A 25,851-nucleotide genomic window follows, 5' to 3' on the forward strand; every position below is an offset into this window, starting at 1 on the left:
GATTAATAACCTGAGGAAAGAACACTGCAGACTCAACTTGTGAAACAGAGTTGTGGTGTGACTTAATTCTTTCTTTTCTAACAGCGAGGCATCTGTATCACTGCTTTTACAGACTTTAAAAGGAAACAAAGTAAAAAATGTAGTTTCCTACTGAGATATATATTACCTGAAAGGTGCACATAATATATTGTATTTAGTCTAAGGATATGTAGTTTGTAACTGAGCATACAGTTAGCCCTTTGCATACAGCCAATGTGTGTTTAAACTTTTTTGGAAAGGTTTAGTTGAAGGTTCACAATTATAACAGCTAGTAAAGCCTTGAAGAGATTACTGGTTTAGGGAAGGCAGAATGAATAGTTGTGATAATATCTTGATATATTGTCATCCTCCATCAAAAAGTGTTTAATGCCCAGCTGTTTGGGTGTGTTCTTGTAAGAGAAACATTAGGCTAAGAATGATTATTACTTGCTGTATACCAAGGAAGCTGCTAGCGTAAGTAATTTTCATACCACAGTTTCTAGAAGCAGTGGGAGCTGAGAATCAGAGGAAGAATGCTGCTCTTTATGGACCAGTTAGTGAATTCTAGTTTGAAGTAGCCACAGCTGGCACTCAGATTCTGTCCAGATGCTCTTCCTACATTTCATTGATGAGTTGCTTAATTTGAACAAACTCACAGGTCTGTCTTTCATCAAGCATACTGCCTTCGAGTCAAAATACTTTTCTGATGATTGTACAACAGTGGACAAGAAAGAGAGAAGTAAAAACCTAGCATGCAAATGCTGTGAAAGTCCTTGCTTAATCCAATGTGCAAGTTGAATGAGTTGTCATACAATAGATGGTAACTGAAAAAGCTGAGCAAGAACATGAAAAAAATATTAATCACAAGTGGCTTATATCCTTTGGATTGTCCAGTTTATTTAAGATAGGCACTTTTTAATGGAATCTGTAATTTAATGGTTTGTCAGGCATATATTCTGGCATACAATTATAATGCTGGCATTTCATTTCTTCATTGCTTTGTTTTCTGGCAGCATCATTTGTTGTAGAACTTTATTTGAGAAAAATATAAAAACGTGGCTTTTCTAATATACTGCAGTTTTGATCCCACCTATGTCAAGCTGCTGGTAGGAACTTTGTAATTCTAATCAGAAACATATGATATATGTACTTTCATACTATAGCAGTATTTAATGTACTCTTTCAGTAAGGCATATTGCATGAAATCTTACTGTGCTTGGCTGAATTCTGCAGTTATATGACCTGATCAACTATTCCCAACCCCCACATTCTTTTATGTTAGGCAAAAGTTCTACAACTTAGTGGTAGTGTTCAATGAATGAAATGCTGATTTCTTAGAAGGAACACTTTTTTTTTGTCTGGTCTTTTTTTCTGTATGTGTTCATAGACTTGCATGTCATTTTGTGTAGTACTATATCTCTGTCCTTTCCAGCAAATTAGACGTGAAACTTTGTTTAGCAGAATAAAATCAGAAACCTAACTTTAAATACATCGGAAATGTTGAAGGTTCATTTCTGTGATGTAGAATACTAGATAAACTCTACCTTCGATGATTAAGACCACCATCTTTCTCTCAGATAGATTCCTGGAGAGATCGCAGAAGCCCTAATTAAAGAAAACAAGAGTTAATAATTATAGTGAAAACAGAGCATGACTGCTTTTTAGTTTCTTTCAAAATGTTTTGCCCAACTTACTTAGTAACTGAAAATTTTTGATGTTATTCACAACTCTTCCTTACAAATAAGTGAAGGTTTTAAAAATCAGTGCTGCTGTCTTGGCTGTTCCTTTTGTGTTTCTAGATACCATTCCTTTCCCTGGGACAGGGAAAGACATTTGTTGGGTTTTGTTTCAGGACTTCTGCATTATCCCTTCCTGCCTGGATTCCCTGTCAGGTCTGGAAGGTGGGAAGTGATTTCAATGGGCTAAGTGCAGAAAACATGACCAATAAAAATGATGCTCTCTCTCAATTCTGCCATTTTTTCCACCCATCACCTTTATGTCATGGTCTTTGATTTCATGATATTAAAACCAGACTATTTTAAGTCTTGCACTCCTAGGATTGGTTTTTCTTTTTGCATAGCTATACTATTGAGCTTGACTATAAATAGCTGTAACTATTCAAAAAGTACATAAAGACTGAAAGCTACATTTGAGACACCTGTTCTCTGAAGGTTTCTGGGTGTGTCTATCAAGTCCTCTGACGCTTCCAAGATAGAAGAGGTTTTCTCAAAAAATTGTGGTCAGATAACTTGCTACTCTGTTGATGTGAGTAGAAAAGATATATTGAGCACTCCTGCTTTTTGTTAATTGCTTTCAAAATATAAAATCAAATAAAACTTCTCTGCTTCTAAGTTTTTTTCTAACTGAAGAAACAACCAGGTGTTTTCAAGAATTCTTTTCTTGTCAAAATATTTTGGCAACTGAGTGAAATGGTATTAGATAAGAAACCTTGTTACAGACTTGAGGAATGTCTCTTTAAAGATTAAGTTGGGTGGATTTTTGAGGTTTTTTGTTTGTTTTTTACAGTATTGGTCAGAAGCCTCTTTGTGGATGCTCTGCAACTTCTGGAAGCCAACAATTCTCAAGTTAAACTTGATTTGAGAATTCTTGAGTGATTGTGGTCTCTCCATCTGAGATGATGGAGAATTCTTTTACACTGGATGTGTTGCATACAGTCAGAACACAGTTCAGTTTCAGCTAGGTGTGTGAGATAACTTATCTGTGGGGTTTTAATTATTTTCTTCAGTTAATGACTTTTGGCATTTGGAGCAATAGTCTCTACGTCAAACTCTGGAAATGTGAGGAGTATCAGATGATGTCTGATAAGAAAACTAAACTCTTGTTGGATTCCAGACTTCCAGTCATTCAAGATCAGGGATATTAGGCATCTGTGTCTGATGAAGACATATCGAAACCTTACGCAACTAAAGCTGCAAATAAATTTTGTTTTAGGAGGGTAGGGGCTTTTGGTTTTTCTTGTAATGGGGGTTTTATTAAGATTTCCTGTCATCAAAAAGATTTTTCAGCTACTTAAAGCTGTGCTTTTCCTTTTATTTTCTTTAAAAATTTTTTTCCTTGTTTGTAATTGTCTTAAATTTATATCTGGTTATGTAAAATGTAGTGAATAACTCATGCTCTTTCAATCCTCACTTCAGTTAACTCAGTACCTTAGTTTTACAACATAAAGTAGAAGGAAAAACTTCCTCGAGGATTGGATGGTTTCCTGCACTGATGTGCTTCCTGCAGAGGTGGTTTTTCAGACAGAAAAATTCAGGTTATTAGCAGAGGAGGTGCTGCTGTGACAGCAGTTTACGTCCCACCTTTGATTCTTCCAGTCACTATTGGCAAAAATGCTACAATTTTCCCAAGGAATGAGTAAAATGGCACTCTTCTAGAATTCAGAATTTAGGTTAATATAGCTTTATTTTATGAGAGAACAAAAGGGGGGAAGCTTCTGTCAGACTTCAAAACCCCATTATAAACAATGTAGGCTTTAAAAATGTGATCTAAATATTGGAGTTGATGTTGATTTGTCTGATGTTCTTAATTTCATGTATCTAATTTTTTGGAGAATTTACTGTTCTTACACCTGCTATGTATTTTACATAGTAAGAGGTTCTTTTTTCTGCAAATCATTTTTCAAGTGCATTTTTGCTAAAGCTTTCACTTATACTGATGTGAGCTTAATATAATTTGTTCCACCTGCCATGGTAAGCACCTGATGGAAGAGTAAAAGCTGCTTAGTGACTTTAGTAATAGCTTAGCATACTTGCTCATGAAAAGAATCATAATTATACCAGTACCACATTTCATAGTAGGTCAGTATTTCCTGTCACTGGTGGTACCCATACTTAAGGCACAGTTAAATATTGTGTTTGTTCAAGGTAGAGTGGTAGAATTAGTAGATCAGTTTGGTCAGTATTGTTGTCGTTGTTACAAAGTATTTTGAATTCTACCTAACCTTTATGAGATCTGAGTAGTTTAATAAAGTCTGCCTTACTACATACGTTTGCTTTAACCGACAGTGATTTTTGTAACTGTCTTGTAACTGTCTAATGAAAATCTGTGATCATTTTGGTGTCATCAAACCAGTAAACAGGCAAAAATAATACCACAGCATTTCTGTCCCACTTGAAGCTGAGGTTCGATAGCCAAAAAGGAGTTAGAGGTAACTCAAGTACCAAATGTTTAGATTTCAACAAATCTCAGGTTCGTCAGTTTTGTTATTAGTTACATTACCTAAGTGTAAAACCCCTCTGCCATAATTAAAACAGAGAAATCTTCAGCTGGTTTGTAATTGTTGTATGGGCACTAACTGATGAAGGTGAGCATGTTTGTTTCATTCTATTCTTCTATATCACTTATAGTAAATTAAAGTGTGTAGTCTTGAATTGTGTCCTAGTTTCATTTTTATAAGATATATGCCTATCAAGAAAAAAAATAGTTTAACTGCATCAGGCAATTAATAGCTTGTAGAGGTAACAATTGTACTTTATCAACAAAATTAAGATCTCATAGGTATAACTACTGAAACATACTCTGCGCAACAGAGCTTACAATGGTTTTTTTTGGTGTGTTTCACCTGCTGTGATAATGAGAGGATACCTTTAAAATATCAAAGATTAACTTCTGTCTAGCTAAAGTGAATGTGGTGACTTAGTTTCCTTTCTTGGACTCTCACTTCAAGTATAGTGTCAAAACCAGCATCCTACTTCAGCGAAATAGTTGCCCTCCAGCATTAGTCTCAGAAATGCCAAACATGCTGCTTATTTTTTTTAAATGCATTTTGTGTTTTATTCATGGTGACAAGTGCTATGAACTGTTAGTCTGAGCAGTATTCCTTGTAATTCACCTTAACCCAACCACTCGAATGATAATCATCTACAATTACACCTAAGTTTACTTTTAAACCAGGGCAAATAGCATAATGATATCCCTTCTATTCTTTAGTTACTGCCTGTCTTGAAAACACATTTAATACAGTTTTACAGCACTCCTTACAGATAATAATGATTTTAAAAACCTCTGACTTCAAAATGTGAGGCAGCATAATTATTCCTCGTTTTCTGCTCCTTATCACAAAGAAATCCCCCTTTCTTGTGTCTGAATGCATGCAATGCTGATTTCGCAGACATTTGGAGTTCGCTTGTTTTGACTTCCTAGGTCCATATTGGTTCTTTTGATGTTTTATGTTTTAGTGCATTTCTGGAATTCCAAATGAAAAGAATTTGCCTTTAAATGTAACTTGTTTTACTATCTTTTCTGCAAAGAATTTCACTCGGTCATCTCTCCTACAAATTTCTTAAAGCCTCAATAGTGGTGTGTTGAAGAATTATAAAACAATGACAACTTGTATCCAGTGTCAGGTTAGGAGTTGTATTTCCTTGTATTCAACTTGAGGGGGGAATTGATCAATCTTATGTGTAATAGACAAGGAACACGTCCACTGATACCATGGCTTAGCTGATGAGCAACATCTCACTTATGCTGTAGTAACATCATAAATGTCAAGTAAATCATGACAGTAATTTCAGCTAACACACTGTTTAGCATTTTTTAACTGAAAGCACATACAAGATCAGGTACAACTCCTAAACGGCCGAAAGTTTCTTGCGAATTCAAACTGTAATAACTTACTCATGAGTAGGTTTTCCGCTCCATAGCAAACTTCGTCTCTTCGCCTAGAAGAGGTGGTGTGGGAGAATGAGGGCTACCAATAGACAGAACAAATTGAAAATAGTCCAGCTATTATTCTGGTTGCGTTTCATATGGGGGTCATCCATAGGGAAAACAACTTTCATAGCAGCAGTTTAGATATCTAATAGAAGAACTCTGCCTATCTGTAGAAGTGTAAATTAAGCCTATTAATAGTGGCCTTCTAGATTTGTACTGAGTTACACAATTTATATTCAGATGCACTTGTTTCTGTTCTCTAGCTCTGTTCTAGCTTTATGTAACGCACATGAAAAAAAATTCTTATCTGAAAAGTGATCAATACCATTTGCAGCTTATCTTTCAAATCATCAAGGCAAAGACTTGGAATTAAAATGTTATAATTTTGTTTCACTTATAACAAAAGTGAAAATAAAAACTGCAGCTCTTAAAATGTTGGGGTTTTTTTCTATATACAGTCTGAGTTCTTACAGCTTGTGCCCAGAGTAAAAGGCAGCTGTAAAAATAATGAATTAAACTGGATCTTTAGTGTCCTATCCAGCAATTTGTCATGGAGATGTATATATGAAGTAACTTCAAAATACAGCACAGAAAATAAGGTAGCAAACACATGATGCATTGTGTTGAAATTGAACAGCCCAAGAAAATTATCATGCTGCTTTTGTAATGTGAGATATAATACAGGAATGAAGAAGTACTCCTCTGCCACTGAGTTTGATTACTGTGGCGTTAGTCAGATGTAAAAAAAATGTTCTGTAACCTGTTAAAAATAACCAGAAAGAAACGGGTTGAACCACCATTGTTGTAGCCTAACTTGCTAGAACCTGACTGCAAAGTGACATGTTTGCTACCATTTTGTTTCTTGAAATAAGAAAATCAAATGTACATATTGAGAATGTAGTTTTGAGGGGGGAAGAAAGTACGCAAAATTTCTTAGGGACTGCCTCTTCTAATAGTTATCCTATGGTATTTACAAGTAAACGTGTGACTGAACGCAGAAAAGAGCCTTTTGTTTACAGAACTGTAGGCTTTAATGTGTTTCTGAGAGATCCTCGAATGAGTTGCAGAAGTGAATACTTCCTTAAATATCCAATATTAGAGACTGCAATGCTAACTTTAAATAAATGGTAATAAGCAATCCTAGAACGGAAAGGTTGTTTCCTGAAGGTAATCAGTAAATTAATAATGGTGTGGGTTTAGAGGTGAGTCACAGGAAAATTTGAAGCTGCTGTGTTTAGTGGTCTCTTGATGTTGTGGAAAACCCTACATATAATGTTAGGATGATCTCTTCAAAAGCATAGTAATCTTTTTTTGTGTGTACTTAAACCATTTGTCCCTTGTTTGACAGGTGATTTTAAAACCTGCATGCACAAGTATGACAAAAACTTTATTATTTTGCTGTTTCTCAGCCTTGCCTTAGCACTGCTGCAGATTATGGTTTTAAAGGTCAGTGGAGAAACTTCATCCTCAGTTCAGAGAACTGAAAATTGTCTATTTCCTTACTGCTACCTGATGGGCAAACTCTGCAACTGTCCTGCTACAATGTTTTTGGTTTTTTTAAACACTTGTAAAATTCACTCTGAAGAGCATTAGATAAAGTGTGCCCCATTTTCCCCTTCTCCCTGACACCCTGCAGTTGAGTTGCCTAATTCTAGAAGACTTGTTTTACAAAGACCTAAACAGATACATTTAGTAGGTTTACAGTAGACTGCATTTTTGTTCTCTAAACAATATAGTCAAAGTGCAGAAAAACCTTTTTCCTATTTTGTGTTATACTGTTATGCTTTGAAAAAGAAAGCATGCATATGGGGATTGAGATTTTGTTGCCATACAGCTTTCTCTCTTTTTTGTTCTTTTGAGTTTTTTAAAAATCTGGAATCTAATCATTGATGTAGATCTAAGGCGATTTAAGACCATTTGTAGTACCTAGAATAACTTTAAGAATATTGCCTGTTGGAAGTTACCATGCAGCAAAATATAGCACTTAAAAGATAGGAAGTGACTGCATAAAAATAAGGGGGGGTTTTGCATAAATAAAAGCGAGCATTTCAGTGTTAAGTTGACAATAATATTTTTTAAAATATATTGTTATCCTTTGTTCAGGAGAACAGAATAATTAACTATATTTGGTCAGATTATTGAGAATAAACTATGTATTAGTCACATCATATATAGTATTTAAGAACTCTGAAGGATTTATTAAAGTTTTTGTGCACAAACTGATATCTTTATAAAATTAATTCCCCTGTATCAGTGATGTATATGCATATTCTTTAGGGTTTAATGTTGTTTTTTTTGTTTCAGGAAAGCAACTTAATTTACTTAGGATGTTTTACTGAATCTTATATTAAATATTACTAGAATGTGGAAAATGTTTTTAAAATATTTGGGAGTTGATGGATTAGTATGCTTCAAAGGGAAACAAAACACTAAATATTTCTAATCCTGCATTATTTACCGCATGGGTGGTTAAATGCTACTTTAAGCCCCATAAAATTAAAAGGGAGAAATCTGCCAACTGTAGCAGGAATTGGATTTAGGAAGAGTGGTACAGAGCCAAAATATTGCTACAGAATTAAATGTCAAAAATCTTCTTTAATAGTAGATATATAGTTCACAGTGCCTGGTTATGATTAATACATTTAATCTAAATCACTGAAAGTTGCTCTCTCCTTTTCCATAAAATACAATAGGACACAAATCAGTTTTACTGTAGGTGGATAACAATTGGAAAATAATGCATCTTCCCGCCCAATAAATTGTCAGTTATACCTTTTAACTAAAATCGATTCATCTTTCCAAAATTTATTACAATTTCTAATAATAAATCTTTTCAAATGTTTATTCATTTGCTTTTTGATACATTTGTGCCACTTTTGCTATGGTCTAATGTTTTTTCTTTTGATTCATTGTAAATTAGAAAATCTATTTTGAGTCAATTTTCTAGTTAAGAAGTTAAAATCTATAACCTAGCCATTTTTTTTCATAGTCTCCTCTGCACATTTTAATACCCTTGAACTTAGATACAATCCAGTAAATTCTGATCAGAAGGTGATTAAAAGATTTTTCACTGTAACTTCTTGACTGAGGGCCAGATTCATAAAACAAGTACTTATGAGATTGTTAGCTGGTTTCTTCCTGCGCATCTCACTGATTCAAAGAGGAAGATTGAAACAGTTATAGCAAATGAGCAGATACATAGGTTTTGGCCAAAGATTTTTAGTACGGACGATCAGAATTGCCCTTTTGAATTAGAATCCAGCTGTGACCATACAGGGTATGATAGAAGCCTCCTTTTGTTGTCCCTTTATAGCAGCAAGACAATGATAGTACTGGAGATCACTAAAGCATGCTGTATGTTTCCCATTATTTGTGGTGTCTGTAATTACGCAATGCTAACCTCTTTAAGTTTGGTCATCTGCTATTTCACATGCTTAAAAGTAACACTTTTTTAAGAAGAAGAGATTGTAGAAGAAATTTTTCATCATTTTCTCTGATTGATCTGCTAATCTGCATTGTGAAATTGTGTTCACTGTTCAGCAGTTTCCTGCTCTGTATATAATAAAATGTGTCAGAGAGGGATAGTCTTAATTTTTTAAAAATCTACCAATAAGCATATTTCCTGTTCTGATCCAGTTAAATAATGTGATCTTTTAGTCAATTTTCTGACAAGAATTATGTATGAGAAACTTAATCCTGTGTGTAGCTGTATCAAATTTCTTAATGCGGAAATCTGTTTTGTTTATACTATAAATGTCAATGTTGGCAGAATAGAGAGAGGGTTAGAAAATGTTTCAAACATAACTATGAAGAAAATTACATTCATAATTTGAACCTGATCTAGAGTATCGCTTTACTGGTAAATTTGTGTAGCTAAAAGCATCTTGGGCTTTAAAGTGATTGATTTCAGAGTTAAAAAAATCATTTGTGTGGATGGATTGGAATTCATTAATTTTACTAATTACACAGTGAAGAAAACAGATGTTTTCTTAGGCAAAGATCAGGCTTTAATTGCAGGTCTTACCTGCTCATCTAAAAATAGTGTCAATATGTTCATGTCTCTCAAATTTCTTGTTTTTATATGGAAGTATGATTATTACACGTTTGTTAAGCCTTACTCTGTGTACAAATACAAGTCTAATACTCAAGAGTACTTAAGGAGTACATAGGTCATAATGCATGTATTAGGAAAATTCTTCAAAAGTAAGTCGGGTAAAGATTGCCTCTTTAAAATGCCCAAACCAATACTATCCAGTACTACTCTATTTTCAGTTATAACAGTGTGTTAGAAAAATAGTCAGAAAAATTTGCAACAAAGCTGTGTCCAGCAATTGTATGAATCTGTCCAGAGTGCCCTTAAGACTCTTATTCTGAGGTACGTACTCTGTCTGACTACAGCCTACATGAGAAAGGCAGAGCAAGTTACTGTAGAATTAGAGGAAGAACCGAACAGAGGTATCGTGTATGTTCATTTTGTCCTTCAGCAAATTGTTATAAATCTGTCTGTTTTGATTTCTTTAGATATGTATTTGTCACTGCCATGGGGCAGTGGAGACCACCTAACTGGTACTAATAATTGGCAAGATCCAGAAATTTCCTTTTGAAAGGAGCATTTACAACCAACAGCCTGAGGAGGCAAGATCCGTAGAAAAAGTAACTCTATTTTTACCACATTCTTCCATGCTTGGAAGAAGTGCGTAAGAGGAAAGAAGATAGCAAAGCATCAGTAAGCATGGTTGGTATAATGAGTATTTAGTGGACCAAACTGATGCAAGGCTGTAAATGAGCTCAGAAAAGTAACAATTGTCACATTTGAAAAAAACTTGATTAGTTTAACTTAACATTTGTTTTAACAAATCTTTCTGACTTCAAAATATAAGTTTCTGTTGTACTACCCTTCCTCAGACTTTACCGTTTGCCGTGATGATTTATTAATTTCAGAAAGTGCATGTGTTGCATGGAAGAGAATTCTCATGTCTCTTCAGTCCAAATGTGTCCAAAAGTAGAAAACTGTCCTATAGGGCGCATGTTGAGAGGTGCGAACAGTGAAGCAACACAAAATGAAAAAACATAAGCAAAGTCAATACAACCTGTTAGTAGCAAACTGTAGTGGTTGTCCAGATGTTCCATTACAGTATTCTCTTTCTTTTAGATGTTATGGGGCAGGGAAAGGTACTTTATAAAAAAGCAATATGCTTGGTTATTTTTTCCAGGGTTTTGGTCAGGGAGATTATTTTGCTTTTTTCCTTTTTTCCTGTGGAGGGAGATTTGTACATGCTTGGCTTATTTCACGGGAGTTACTGCTGTGGGTGGTATGGTCAGAGCTGTTGAGCAGTCTTAGAGCGCAGCAGACCTGAAACGCCTCATGAACATGGAAACCTTCAATAAGACTGCCTGCTTTTAGTTGTGATGATGTGTTGAGAGTTTGTGGGACCTTGGAGAAGTAGCTCCTTAATCATTTAGTAGTGTTTTAATGCTACATTAATAATATGAAACTGCTATTTTGTTAGATAGCATCCATTATAGCTGTAGTCTGCCAGTTTACCATGTAGTGATAATGAGAGTAGAAGATACTTTAATTTCAAAGAGAGCTGCTACCAAAATTATCCAAGATTATTGCAGACTCTTGATGTACTGTTTGTTACTGGTTCTTTGAGAGGAAATGGTGACCTTTCAGTTAATGTTGGGGTTTATGCCCATAAATTCTGGATTTCTTTTGGATGTGTTTCCTCTACAGTTCTTCCGTTAAATTAGTAAGGCAAAGAGACTTAAAATAATTGAACTGGGAACATTGCGCTGTGAAGAATGTGTTTGAATCAGTAGCTCTCTGTACTTATTGTGGCTAACTATTTTGATAGGATACTAACTATTATAATGATACCATTCAATTTTCAGTTATGCCTTTGTTGCTATGAAGATCAACTGTAGAAGTGTTATTCATGAAAGGAGATTGTCTTGCCTCCTTTGCATAGAGATGTTTAGGGAACAGGTGAAGGTTTAGACACTTTGCTTTGGAAGATAAGTAATACCCTTGAGGTATTGTCCACTATGCTGTCTGTGGCTTTCAAAGCGTGTTTCCAAGCACAGCTATTTCTTACACCTTCAGAAGAAAACAAACAGGCTGTCTTGTCTACCTTAACCTAAAGGGAGACAGAAGACTGCCTGGAGATTCAGGTACATCTGGTGTCCCCTTTATTTTGCGGTCTTGCTGGAGGAGCTGCAAGTGGCCAGCCATGCTGTCAGTGTACACATAGCCCAGAGGTCTCAAATGGCCTTGACTTGCGCAAAATAGATCGTTCCAGTAGGGTGTCAGAGCTGCTGGGCTGTTAAGAGAGCTAATCAAAGCAGACACAAACTCAAGTATAATACTGGTTATTAGAAACTCTGCTGGCATCAGACTAATTAAATGTAAACACCTAAAGCATTCATTTATTTCTTTATCAAAATTATCAAACTGGTGAAGTGCCCACAGCTGGGGAGAGGTGGGACTTTTTGACCTCACTTAACCTTTCTAGTATAACTAAGAGGATTTGTCTTGGCAGCCCCCTCTCCGAGGGGAGATCATTGAAACCATTAATGATCTATCCTTTGGCAAAATGCCTGGCACAAATTCTCTGAGCAGACTTTTTAAAGCTTTGTGTGCTTTCCTTAACCCACATCTTCTGACTCTGAGTGTTCTGAGGAAGCTGGTTGTTCTTGTCTGGGTTTGCACATTATTCTTAAAGTTTGTGAGGCTGTGTGCTTTGTATAGATCAGTCCTTTAGATCTGCATGTCCAATGTTGTTTAGTATCATCTAGACATTGTGTGGCCTGACAAAAAGTATTGCTTATTATTTTGAGCAGCAGCACCTATACACTTAAGAACTTGTCTGTGAAGAGCAGTTTGGAGAAGGCTGGCAAAACCCCAGGCACTTTAAGTCTTCTCTTGCAAGAATGATAATCCAGAACTGGAATTTCATTAATTCCCTCAGTGCCAATTGCACCTGGCCAAGGATCTCCTGAGAGTTTGGTAGGACCTCACCTACTGTGCAGCAATGGCTGGTTTGAAAGCTGTCAAACAAATGAGGTTAGATAGGCAGTTTTCTTTTGGCAGGTGTTACCATGAGTTTTTGTCACATGTAGCAGGACGGTAGGTTGTGGAGGGTTCAGATTGTGGAGAACCCTGTTGAGATTGTCCCAGTGTTTTGCCAGGTGCTTAGTTTTAATTTATTTAACCACTTCCAAGTGAAGCAGGTTGACCTAAGAACTATGAATTATACCTGTGTGTGTTTCCTCTTGCCAAGGGATGTTCTGGCCAGGTATTAATCAACTGGTGTGCTTTCCTGGCTGTGGACACCTCTGGATTCCATATGTATTTTTGTTTATGTTGGCAAGCACTGACTTGGTTTTGTGGACTGGAAAAATTCATGCTACTTCTAAGACTTCTAGATACCAAAGTGCATATGTTTACTGTATTAGATTTCACACAGTAGACTGAACATCCATTTTCAACAGGATGAAGGTTTAAAAAAAAATGCCTGTTTGCATGTTGACAATATATAAAATGCAGTTAGCAAATAAAATTCTTCTTGACCATCACAAAGAACTCTAGTGTCTTAAGGATTTATTTCTACTGCCACTTTACAAAATCCCTCAGTCACAGTAACCTTAGCTCCCCCTTGCCTTTTTTCTTACTCCAGTCTTTTCTTTGTTCCCAATGATACCCACAGTTCCCTTTTCATATCTCTTTAAACCTGCATACGTGCACACAATCCTCATAACTCATAACTGCCAATTTTAAAAGGGGCAGTATATGATGTGAATTGTTCCAGGCTCCATGCATGAGCTGGCTGAATTCGTGCTGATTTCTCCCCGGAGTGAGGGTGCTGATTTGGGTGTCTCTGCCCGTTCAGTGTCACAAATGCAAACTTATTTTTAGACACCTCTCCTTTTAAAGCCAGCTGAAATTTGCTAATGGGCTTAAAAGCTAGTGAGGGAGTGGTAGGAGGTCAAAAGTTGCAGATGATTATGCAGGTCTCCTTTTTCTCAGAAAACCAAGCTAAAAAATTATTTTGTGGAAGCACAAGTAGAACAATTACTTTTATGGAAAAAACAATACAATAGTAAACTTTCTTTACAGGAAGAAAGCTCTGGATTAGCATAAAGGAAATAGTTCTAAGTATATGTGTATATTTACTGAGTACTACAGTCCCAGGATAAACTTACCTATCGGTTTTTAAGGCTGGCTGCTTTCCTGCTTAGGGGTGTGGCATGGGCCAAAACACAGGTTCAAGTCAGGGAATGTTGATCAGTTAATTTATTGCCATTTAACAACATTTTGCTTACTGACCCTGGTGTTGAAAAATACAGACAATAAAATACTTAGACAAGCCTACTTCACCTTCCCTCCAGACACCTCTCTTCCCCATTTCTTGGTCTCCAGTCCCCTCGCTGCACATTACGCTCAGCCCTTTCAGTGGGATGATGGGAGGCACAGGAGATGGGAGTCAGTGTGTTGCACTTCTTGTTCTTTCGGTGCTCCTTTTTTCTCACCAAGTTGCTCTGGCACGGGTTGCCCCACCACGTGCAGTCCCTTTGGAGTCATACCTTCTCCTCAGTTTTGTCTCCAGTCCTTGCTCTGGTGGCTCATTTGCTTCGGCAGTTCTCCTGCTGTACTGTCTGCCCTGCCAGTCTGTCTTGTTTCTCACTTATGGCTATTCATGCATCTCTCTTGTCCCATTATCAGCTTTTGCATCTCCTCTGTTTAGCATTCATCCTCCTCTGGCATCTTCCTTCTCCATCTTCCTGTGTGTGTCTCCTGGTATTTGCATCCCATAAATATTCTTTTGCATAGGTGCCAGGGACTCCCCTGGTTCCATTTTGGTGCCTGGTGATTCTGTTTTGTTCATCACAGAGCCAGCTGGTACCAATACTGGCACAGAGCAGTCCCTGATCTCCTACACAGGTCATTCCTGCAGCCCCCATCCAGCTGCTAAAACCCTGCCAGCTCTGCCCAGTATGGGGTAGGTAGCCTTCGTTTGCTTTGGTGTATGTAGATGTTTACAGCAGTACAAAGAGAAACTTGAGAAAATTGAAAGGGGGAAAAGTTATGTTCAAAAGTGGGTTGGGGGGAGGTTATTAATCTGTCGCTAAGGTTACTTACACAAACTGTTTGCTTCAGTGAAATGCCTTGGAGAAGCTAAAATTAAAACTGAAAACCATGTATGTAACTGGTACAAAATCTCATGTGCCTGGATAACACCAATATGTAATATACATATACTAATACTAATCATACTTTAAAAAGGCAATGCAAATTACTTCTATGGTACCAGTTTGCTTCCTAAAAAGGAGAAAGCAAATAAATATCCAAGTGTAGTGGTTAGCTTTTCAAAAAGCTATGATTTCTCTTCAGTGTAGAAAGCTCTATAGTTTCAGTAAATATGCTCACTATACCTCGTGTGATTGTACATTATATAATTTTCCAGCAGTGGCTATATTGATACAAACTCATTCTTTACAGAGGAAAGAGTAAGTTTCTTTTGAGACTGTAATCCAAATTCACAGAGGCTAAGTTTCATCCAGTCAGAGCTTCATATTCTCTATTAGTTAGGTATCTCTGAACAATTAAAGCTAATAAAATATAAAGAACAGAGACTTGAGTAGAGTTTACACTCTGTAAATCTGGATTCACATGTCTGTGGGTTTTCTTATCCTTCTGTCTAACTGCTAATAATACCCTCCCTTCCATTTGCTCAGAATGCAGAAGAAAATACATGGCAAGTTGTAAAGAATGTGTGTAGGGTATGGATTATGAGCATGGAATCATGTAACTTTTTTATTAATTTTAACTGTATTCTTGTTAACTTCTATTATTATACTCTAGGACCAGCTTCCCAGTAATGTTTGAATGGACAGCAGTAAGCGCTAGTGAAGTTGTTTATGCAATACATCTGCTTTTAAGCTATTGATTTGTGGTGGTTTGAATTTACTGAAAATTACTCAGGTAGCATCTTGGAGAGAAGAGTGATACTGGAATACTGTCAGAAGAACCTTGAAATTGAGTTACAACTTTAATATTCAAACTAGGGCATGTATTGTTATTTGTAGTATATGTAAAATTACTTTATAGATTAAATTTAAAATCGGTGACGCAGAATAGGGTTTATAGTGCATGGGCTTTGAGAAGAGCAAGGGAAGATCTTTGATGTAGAGCATGTAGCAGAAAGATGCATATTTATTAAATAAAGGCATTTTAAAACGGGTGTATAGTAAAAGGAAAGGTTGTTCTTGCTGATGTGTCACTCAGATGATAGAGTCTGTGTTGCCAAAAACAAATGCAAAGTGTTTCTCTGTGCTTATTTTATTCAATTAGTGTTAATTTAGATTTCTTAAAACCAATTAAAATAATGAAATATTTCTCTTGTAAAGCAGTGGAGAACAGCCATGTCAAATCTTAGTGTTGAGGCTTTCATTTCTAGGAGTCTGATACTTTGTGCTGTGGTGTCAGTATCGCCTGTGTTTCTAGCGAGGTGCTGTGCTTTCTTCCTGTCCCTGGCATTCTGTCTGAATTGTCAGACTTGGTCAGTTAAGCCTCTCTCTACCTGATTTCCAAGTATGAATTCCAGAAACCACAGAGAATCTGGGTAGTGTTCCTTTGGGCTCAGTGAACATATGCATGTTAGCAGAGGCAAATGTTTGGAGAGGCACTGCCTAAAGTACCATCTTGCTGGCAGCAGCCTCCATCATGCTCTATTTCCTATCATGTAACCCATTGCAAGTAGGCGTACATTATGTGACCCCAGACCACTAAGCTCCGTATATCTGGTAAGAATGTTGAGTTCTGTGTTGTCCAAATATGAGCTAAAAATATGTTGCTTAATTGTGTTGTTTAAGACCAAAAAAAAAAGTCAAAGACAGAAACCCCTTCTGTGTTGCGTCAGTCCTACGTTGGACTACAACTTAGTATCACTGCAGAGTCAGGTCTGGAAGAAGAAACAGAGGAAAGGCCACCTGCCATACTGTTGTATATATTATTTCCTGGACTCTTATTTCCCACAAACATTTCATGGCATTTTCTCTTGGTGTCTTTTTTTTCTTCAACATTTTCATGGTGTTGGTTTTCTGGGTCTTTTTGTCAATATTCTTTACAATTGTAATTTGCTTCCTTCCCAGTATTGTTTGTACTGGTTTTGGTAGTAATTTCATTAAACCTATTTGCATTAGGCTTGCTGTGATAAAGCTGAGTACAGATTGCCATTAAAAAGTAGTAATAGCAGAGAGTGAAAAGCAACAACAGACATTGCTTGGCAATGCATCAGTCTGCACCCACCGAACACGACGTCATAGCTGCTTAGGAGCATTATGCGATCTGGGCTTCCAGATACCTATTTGACAGTCATCCCAGCAGCAGGAATTTATCTGGATTGCAAGGGATGGAGTATTGTAACCAGCAACCCTCTTCTGTTCAGAGAGGAAAATTCTTAAGATTTTGATTAAAAATCCTTGGCATCTTACCAGGAAAGGTCGGGTTTTTTCCACTACGCAAAGTACAGCAAAAACTTTGTTAGGAGATGGGCGTGTAGGCTGAGAGAAAGCTGGTTTTGAGGACAGAACCCAAATAATCAGGGAGGCGGTGCAGTTGCTTTCAACATACTTCTGATATTTTTCACTTCTAATGGCAAGAATATAAATGTTCTTTCCTAATTATTTAATCCTCTGTGACCTAAGATGTCACATAAGCAACCTTTTTAAAGAACAATTGTGATATGTTAAATACACTTCTTGCTGTCATGTTAAAGGATACCAGGTCAGCTTGCCGGGCAGTTACGGCAGTCTGAAATGCTAACACTTGATAACTATAATAGTATATTTTGGGGTTTGCATATTCCCATGGAGTTTAGAGGTGATTCTTAAAAACACCTTTTTATTTTATTATCCATAAACATTTTTCAGGAGCCATTTATGATTTTATATATTTTGGTTTTAGCTTCAGATAGGCGTTAGCTCTTAGAAATGAGCACATTACTGGTCAGCATTTACAGGAAATGGAGAGAAAGAGAAAAGAATGTTTTCTCACTCTGTGTAAGATACCAATTGCTGAAATCCATTTTGAATTATTTAGTATTGACTCTGGGTTTTCATGTTCTCTTACTGCATTTACAAGTAAAATAATAAGTCTTGTAGCATTCATCACAAATCTAGCGTAGCATCATGGTGAATGAACAGTTGGCCTTATTAGCACTAACTTGTTATGATCAAAGTTGTAGTCTAATTTCAAATTATTACAAACTTGATGAAATCATTTGCAGAAACAGCAGAAATTTTGGTTATATGCTAGGGTATAGCAAATAGGGCAAACACTAAGAAAAGCAGTAGCGCTGCCAAGAAAACTTTTAGTCTATACAAGTGGTATGTAATGAAGGCGACGACATTTTTTCTAAAATAAGCAGTTATAACTTTGTAAATGTAAAACTAATAATTTCATTGCTGAAATAATCTCTACAGTTTTTTCTTTAAGAATGGTTTATCTCCCTTTATCACAATTACCCTTTAGTGATGAAGAACACAAAGTGAGACTCATAAATAATTTTTATGGAATATATTAATTAACACTTCTTTAACTTCAGACCCTTTTAAGACTGTCCCAGCTTGCCGGCTGCTCCTCCTCAAATAATTACTATTTCAATACATAGCTAATAGATTCCTCCCTCATCCACTTTTATTAATGATTTCCTACCAAGCTTTTATTTCTGGATTTGCTAAGAGTATATTTTGCTGACTTAAAAAGAGAATTTAATTTTACCATAGTAGGTTTTTTCAATTAAAAAACCCTTTTTTTCTCTGTATGGCATACTTTAGTCCATGTTAAAATATGAAATTGAGATAACAGATTTTAGGTTTGTGTGTTTTTACTGGAAGGTTCTTAAAGTTACTACTTCTAAGACTGAAACTAGGAAAGGTGGCAAGGTAGTTTTAAAGTAGCACGGGGAGAATGTGTGGGGGCAGTATTATACCATAAAAAAGAAATGAGTCTTTACTTTTGAGACTTTTAGAGCTGCTTTTTAACTCTCTTTTCTCCTTCTGACATTTGTTGTACTGAAAACTGCCTGGGTCTGAACTTCGTAACAGTAGCAAGTAGGTGGAGGAGATTGCAAAACAGAAAAACACTGAGAGTTTTGATAATTTTTCCATATTGTCCTTTCTTCGACTTCGTTAGGTAAATTCAAGCCAATGGTAATAGGATTCATTTCAACATGTTCCAATTTTTAGCTAGTATATTTTTCAAAAAGGTTATTTTTTGTTGTTACTTGCATCTGAGCTCTGCATACCATCTTGTCTTATCTCATCAAAAATACCCAACAAGCACACCCCTGTGATTTGTATGTGCTAAGTGCATAGACTTACTGCTGCAGTTTGAACATTTTTAAATTAAAATATATCGCTTGTTCCAAATGTATTGATTTATACATCTCTTTGTCAATATTAAGTAGAGCAATTTTTCCAATAAGTTAAAAAAGATCTGGCAAGGCAGGTTACATTTAGTGGCTTGGTTTAAGTTTATATTTCTGCATGTCTCTTGTTTGTGTGTTCTTGCTCTTTTGCCCTTTATTCTGAATCACTGTTATAGGTATTTTTAATGACCCCTAAGTGAGAAAAGATGTAGCTAGTTGCACTGTGAATTCATACGAAGTTGCAGTCATTCAAATGTGACCTTTCTTAAGTTTTCTTTAAGTTTTTAATTCCTAACAAGTGCTTAAATATGAAAATCCTACCTAAGGTTTGGGGGTTTTTTTAATACCTAAAAAGTCTTAAAACGGGCTTCAGAGCTCTTAGATTAATAGTAGTGTAATACTAATGAATTCTCAGAATGACTGCATTTACTGTAAGTGCTCTTGAGTAAAATGGTACAGTTCTATCCTGGTTTTTTTGAGATAGCAATATAATTCCCTTTTGTCCACTTCTTGTTATCAGCCAGCTGCTTGTGCAATGGTCACTTGTTTTTACAATATGTGTACAAGAGTTACCGATGCAAATAGTCTTATGGTTTCTCTGTCTTTTCTGTTCTCTTGCACCTGAAGCTTAAACTACTTCATCTGTCGTAAGTAAGCAAATTAACAAGTGTGTAGTAGTTCATGGACTACAGGGGCATCCTGTAACTTACTTTGTTAAAACTTCTTTGTCCATATCTCTATCTGCTCAACCTATTCTGCTGATTGCTGATCTGAAGAGCAGCTGAGATAAAACTGGGCATAACATTTGCTAGTGGAACATCAGCCTGGCACAGATCAAGAAAATATTGTGGATTTGAGCCTTTTTTGTCTGTAAATATAGACTTAAATCATGCTTATTAAGTTCATATGAATCCTTCCAAATTCCAGGTAGCTCTACCTGGGGACTGACCAGTTACCTAAAAGCTGTGGTGGTGTTTTTAAATGCTGCCATTCCAGTTGCTTAAACTCTAGACAGTCACAAAGAGATTCTCTTTGGTAGTGATGGATACAGGTAAGGTGTTTGCCCTGCTGAAAAAGAAACTGGCAGTCATCTTCACTCTTAAGTTCAAAATTCCCTACTAATGTGGTCTGGCTAGTGTGTAACTATTGGTATTAAGCGTGCATGTTACTTAGATTTAAAAACAAATATGTATTTGAACACACTACTAATTTTTAATCTGAATACTTGCAGCAAGTTGAAAGAACAGGTTGTGGTAGCAGCTACTTTGTTTAAATGGAAATAGTGTTTTATCAGAGGGAATAAAAGGAAAAATTGTAGAAACATTTTCATTGACCATTGAAAATCTTCATTTGAGTGATGTTTGTCAGCAGAGTTGTGGAGAAACTTCTGGAAATTGTGTATGTAGTCTCTGTTCAGGGATAAGTTGTTAATGGTTGCCAGAGCCTCATAGCACTAGAAGATCTAAGCATGCTGTGAGGTCTGTGGAATTTGCTCTGTACACAGGCAAGAAAAATTACTTATATCAGAACTGCTTCATATCTGTAGAGACAATGTAACTTTGAAAAAAAAAGTCAACAGCTTTCTTCGTCTCTCCACAACACTTTAATTGAACTTCTAGTTATCTTCTCTTAGACTTCTTTTACGATAATGAATTGAAATACGTAACTAGAATTGTATAACCTCTTTCGTAAAGGTATATACTGTGGTGTTGGTACATCTATATTTTCCAGTATAATAAATCTGTTTTGTTAGGGAGAAAGGGGCGGGGGGGGGGTGTCTGTTATCCGTTGTCATTCCCTGGTGGAAAGCCAATTTCATCTTGCTTTTTTTTAAAACTGGGTTTTCTGTGGAAGTGAACTATCATAATTTTTCCGTTCTTTCCTGCTTCATTCCAATATCTTCAGAAATTCCTAGTTAATTTGACAGTCTGCTGAAATCTGATGGTCATTCAGATGTAAATGATTAGTAAATATCTTAAGTTTCTTAAAAAGAAGTAGCCAGGCTGAGATGACAAACCTAAATTTATTAACTCTATTGAGGAAAGGCTTGCAACATAAACTCAGAGAAACCCATGTGGGAGTAATCTTGTAAATGCTTCAACATTTGATCAGAGTTTGTGCCTTCATTAGACCTCAAAGTCAGTGAAGTGTCATGTGCAAAACCATAAGAAGCCAGGTGGAGTTGCTTGTTTTGTTTCCAGTTTCCTTTATCTCTGTCCAGAATGCATGATGAACAGGTAGAGATAGTTAGAATAGAAACTTCAGAAATACTGATTTTATTGATTTGCTGGCCAGTTCAGTTACATTTAGTAATTAGTATCCTCTGTTATCCTTAATTATTTTAGACAATGTTATTTATATTTCAGTTCATTATACCTGAAGCTTTTTTACTAATAGAAGCCATACTGGGTTTTTTGTTATGCGGCTAGATCTATGGCTGCAGTGACCTCTAATTTTAACTTTTGTCTAAATATTCTAAAAACATGTTGTGTTTTCCTATTTTATTAGTGTCTAAGGTTAAATTTCCCAAAGGCACTGATAAAAGATAATGCCAAGAATTTTCTTGGCAAATTTTCAAGAAGGCCAGGTCCCTTGAGTTCCAAGAATGATGGGTCAAGGAGGAAGCAGACATGTGCATTCTGGTAGCCCAGAATAAGAATTGGATCTCTGCTAGGTTTAGTCAAGTGAAGCATGGAACAGTAAAGGTAGTATACTAGTTCTTTGAATTTGGACTGTATGCGAAGTACACTTATATCTATCAGCACTAATAAGAATTAAATAAAAAGAAATAATTATTGCACATTCATGTTCTTACTGTCTTTTTTTATCCCTCACTTGGAATTCTCATTTCTGGAAATTCAGCAGTTTCATTCCTTCTAATTTCCTCTTACATGGTATTATGTCACCTGCTATCCTTAATGTTTGTTTGGACCAAAGAAGCAAACTGAATAGTACAGTTCTACCAAGTTGCTTGAATATGATAAGTTTCTTCCTTTGATTTGCATAGAGACAGAGTTCATGGTTCAGTACTGCTGGTCTTGGAAGAAAACCCCGTGTTATAGCTGTGTATTTCTGCAGGAATTTAATAATTTTGCTGGAAACAGATTATTTTTCTTATTTAAAAATGGTATTGAGGAGATCATAAGTGTATGATTCAAAACAGAATTTGACACAATCTGTCCAGCAGATCTGCCATATTTGTCAGTAGTATTAGCATCCTTGGTAAGAAGTACAAACAAATTTATATTACTTCATCACAGCTTCATTATTAGCTTCATCTACTCTGATTCACTTATGACCCTTATCTTATACAAAGGAAGTTGTATGCCTATGAATCTAGACTACGGGAGGAAATCATTTGCTACGTTTTTGTATGTTATTGTTCCATGTGGAAATAAACTCTTTACATGTTGAGTCTATGTTTAAAAAGAAATTAATGACGATTGTAGCTGATTGTAAAGCCAGGTTGCAGCCTGATAACTGTATCAGTCAAAATTATCAGTAAGAATTCCAGGTCTGCCCTTTTTCAATTTACCTGTAGTATTTAAAAAGGCTTACCAATAGGCTATGAAGCTAACTTAAATGTCAACAGTCCACTGACTTTGTGAGGACTGCTACATTTAACAGAAATTTTTATGGCTTTATTTATTACATAAAAATAGTTCTCAAGAACTAAGAAAAATACCTCAAACGTAATTTAATTGCATTACTTCCTGGCATTCAGATAACTGAGGCTGAAGTGAGTTGTCAAGTTAATGTCGTATACTCTTGCCATAGTTGGGCTCCACTTCAATGCTCTCTAGTTTTTGGCCTGGTTTTGTAATTGGCTGGAAGACTAATGTATATAACTGCTACTTCAGGACACGATCAGTTATAACACTGTATTCTGTATAGTATATTCTTTTCCCATCTGAGTTTTTTTCAGGCTTCCTTTAGGGGAAAAAAAAAACAGAACAGCAATGCTAGCTGTATACTCTGTCATCTGCTTAATCCTTATCCCCTTCGCATTGTCAATACCCATCTAATTCCACTTTAACAACAGTAATTGGCTGATGGAGTAGCAGATATAGATTTGTTTTCCTGATGACTCCTTGACTTTTTTCCTCTGGTAATACTAATAGAATTCCAAATCCTTACTGGTGTGATCATGTCATGAGCAGGTCAACAGTCATGTCAAGGTCCTATTGGAAACTTCATAGCCAACATCTTAATTTAGACTTAGCTATCTTTTTCTTTTGTATGTGCAATGTTCAAGTATCACACTCATTCCATTATAATGCAATTCGTTTGATGCAAAGGGAGGCAGTTCTGCATGTGAATTGTAGTTGGTTGCATACAAATTCAGTAAGCCTCTTGCCAGGTGTGATGCATTATCTGAGTTATATCTACAGCTTGAAAGAAACAGAATATTGCTTGTTTGCTAAGATTTTCAAAGTTACTTCAGTTTTTTCAATTAATGAGAATTGAGATGGTTATTTTGGGTTTCTAATATTTAAGGAAAACATGTCTGAAAACATGATATGTAAGGTCTCTGGGGCAGTGCAGTTGACCCAGTAGTTTCCTGCCATCAAAAGGAAAACACTTGCCTCATTGTTTCTTGCTTTCTTTAACTCTATTCTAGCTCTTAACCCCATCTCCCACTTGCTCCAGGCCATGTGGTTCCTCCCCTACATCTTGCCACAGCTCTGAGTTATAAGACCCATTTCTGAGCTGCCTCAGTTCACCAAAATAGGGGAAAAAAAACCCAGAGTTTTCTCTTGAGGTTGGCTTCCTGATCTTTTTAGTGAAGTGGAAGTGATCTAGAGAAGGTCAGAAACATCAGCTCTGACAGGAATGTGAAGCTGACAGCAGGATGGAAAGGGGGATGCTGGGTAGCCCCTTTTAGCAGTAGTGAGTCACTTAAGACTCTTTCCAGGTGGGATTTTACCTTTAGTTTTTTTGTTGTATAAAGTTAAAATTGAGGGGAAAAGGCTGTAGTTGTAAGAAGTCTGCCTACATTTCATAGGCTAATGATAGTCTTGCTCATCCCCATACAACTTTATTTTTTTCTATTATCTGAAGCTTCGTATTTGTTTTTGGCACCAGTGTGTATCCAGTCCAGAAAAGAGGAGTATGTCTTGTTGCATTTCATGGACTTGAAGCAACATTGCCTAAGTTTTTGGTATTGACTTCTGTAAGAACAGAGCAGACTACATATGCTCAAGCTGTCAGAAAAACCCGTAACAACTGATTAAACACCTTTTGTCTCTTAAAGCATGTCAGATTTAATTGAGTGGTTAAGAACTAGTTTTGGCAGAGACTTAATCTCACTTAGTCTTTTGGCTAACTGAATAGTACTCAATATTGAAAGGGTGCATGCAGTCTCTTGATAGAGATTTATGCACTTGACCAAGTGCTTAAATTTTACAGGGAAACATTTAAATTCAAGTGCTTTGGTAGTCCTACATCAGAAGCAATGCCTATCTTGGGAATTACCACTGTTAAATCAGCAAGGAATGTTAACCAGCCAGAGTCTACAACCTGGCTGACTGCCTTATCAAAGCTCCCTCTTTTTATTCTCTGTCCAAAACCTTCACTTCGTGAAGCTGTTGACCCATTAACACTGCTCTGTCTAATGTATTAGCTTGTCGTCTTAATGTTTCTGAATGAATGATAGATAGAAAGCAGAAAGAGGGAGGAATGAGAAGAAAACCAGCAAAACAGAGCATTTGCTGTTTAGCAGGGAAGTTATCATCAATGTTAGTTTTCTTACTGCCAAGCCATGTCAGTCTTTGACTTCCACTTTAAAGTATGGGTAGGTCCCAAAATTATTATGCTTTCTGAGCATCTAGCCTCTAAACTAACAAGAAAAGTAATAATATCATGTTATGCTAAATTCATATGTTGAAATATTTTAATTTGATAATGTTGTATGTGCAATAACAATACTTAATGTATAAACAAGTGGAACTTTAAATTTTTTTGTCTTTGCAGTAGAAGATATAATCTTGGCCCAGCAACATAATTCTTGTAAGCAGTATAAGTTTAGCTTTAATAGACCATTGCTGCCTCAAGGAAACATGCTGCCTTCCTAGTGTAGACATGCATAAACACAGTATAATAATAGAGTGTTATTACATGCATCATTTTATGTGTACAGTGAGTATATTATCTACTGGTTTAGAGGGAGTGGCTGAACTCAGTTACTCTGTTTAAGGAAGAATTTGAAATATTTTAGTTGAAATATTTCATTTTTCATAAACTTTCATGTATTTTTCAATGTTGCTGTTTCTGCATTAATAATGTATTACAATCTTGCTATTGATCAGATTGGATATGAATATGGCAACTAATGAGTAACAAAAATACCTTGAAATTACTTTTGCTATTAACCTGAAACTCAAAGCTGTCTTATCTAAAGAACCAAAATCTGGATGCGACTGTGGTACAGTTTTAATTGAAAAATGTTTTACTGACTGCTCTTGCCATCAGCATGCCAATCTCGTTTCAGTGTCCTATTTTGCCTGTCATTAATCATTTTATCTGGAAGACTGAAATACATTGTGGTTATCTAACTAGCTGAGAATTCAGATTTGAGGCACTGTCTTATTTCACTTCACCATGAGGACAGCTGAGCAATGGAAGAGGTTACACAGAAGGGTGTGCAGTCTCCATCTTTGGCAGTTTTCAAGCCCCAGCTGAATAACGTCTTGAGTAACCTGGTTTAACCTGAGATCTGAGGAGCAGG

At 36.1% G+C, this 25,851-nt stretch overlaps 1 protein-coding gene across 4 annotated transcripts in view; it reads left to right on the forward strand.

The window, feature by feature from the left end:
• GPATCH2 (G-patch domain containing 2) overlaps nucleotides 1-25,851 on the forward strand; it is a 126,768-nt gene that overhangs the window by 25,649 nt on the left and 75,268 nt on the right. Inside the window, exon 6 of one of the 4 annotated variants that reach the window (XM_075088857.1) lies at nucleotides 677-6,426. The exons of the other annotated variants lie outside the window; for them this stretch is intronic. Within the exon in view, the coding sequence (XP_074944958.1) occupies nucleotides 677-769 (93 nt within the window). The 3' untranslated portion in view covers nucleotides 770-6,426. Of the gene's footprint in view, nucleotides 1-676; nucleotides 6,427-25,851 lie in introns of those variants that run through there. 4 annotated transcript variants of the gene reach the window in all.

The sequence above is a fragment of the Phalacrocorax aristotelis genome, chromosome 3, assembly GCF_949628215.1.
Source record: "Phalacrocorax aristotelis chromosome 3, bGulAri2.1, whole genome shotgun sequence".
In the NCBI taxonomy this organism is placed as follows: Eukaryota; Metazoa; Chordata; class Aves; order Suliformes; family Phalacrocoracidae; genus Phalacrocorax; species Phalacrocorax aristotelis.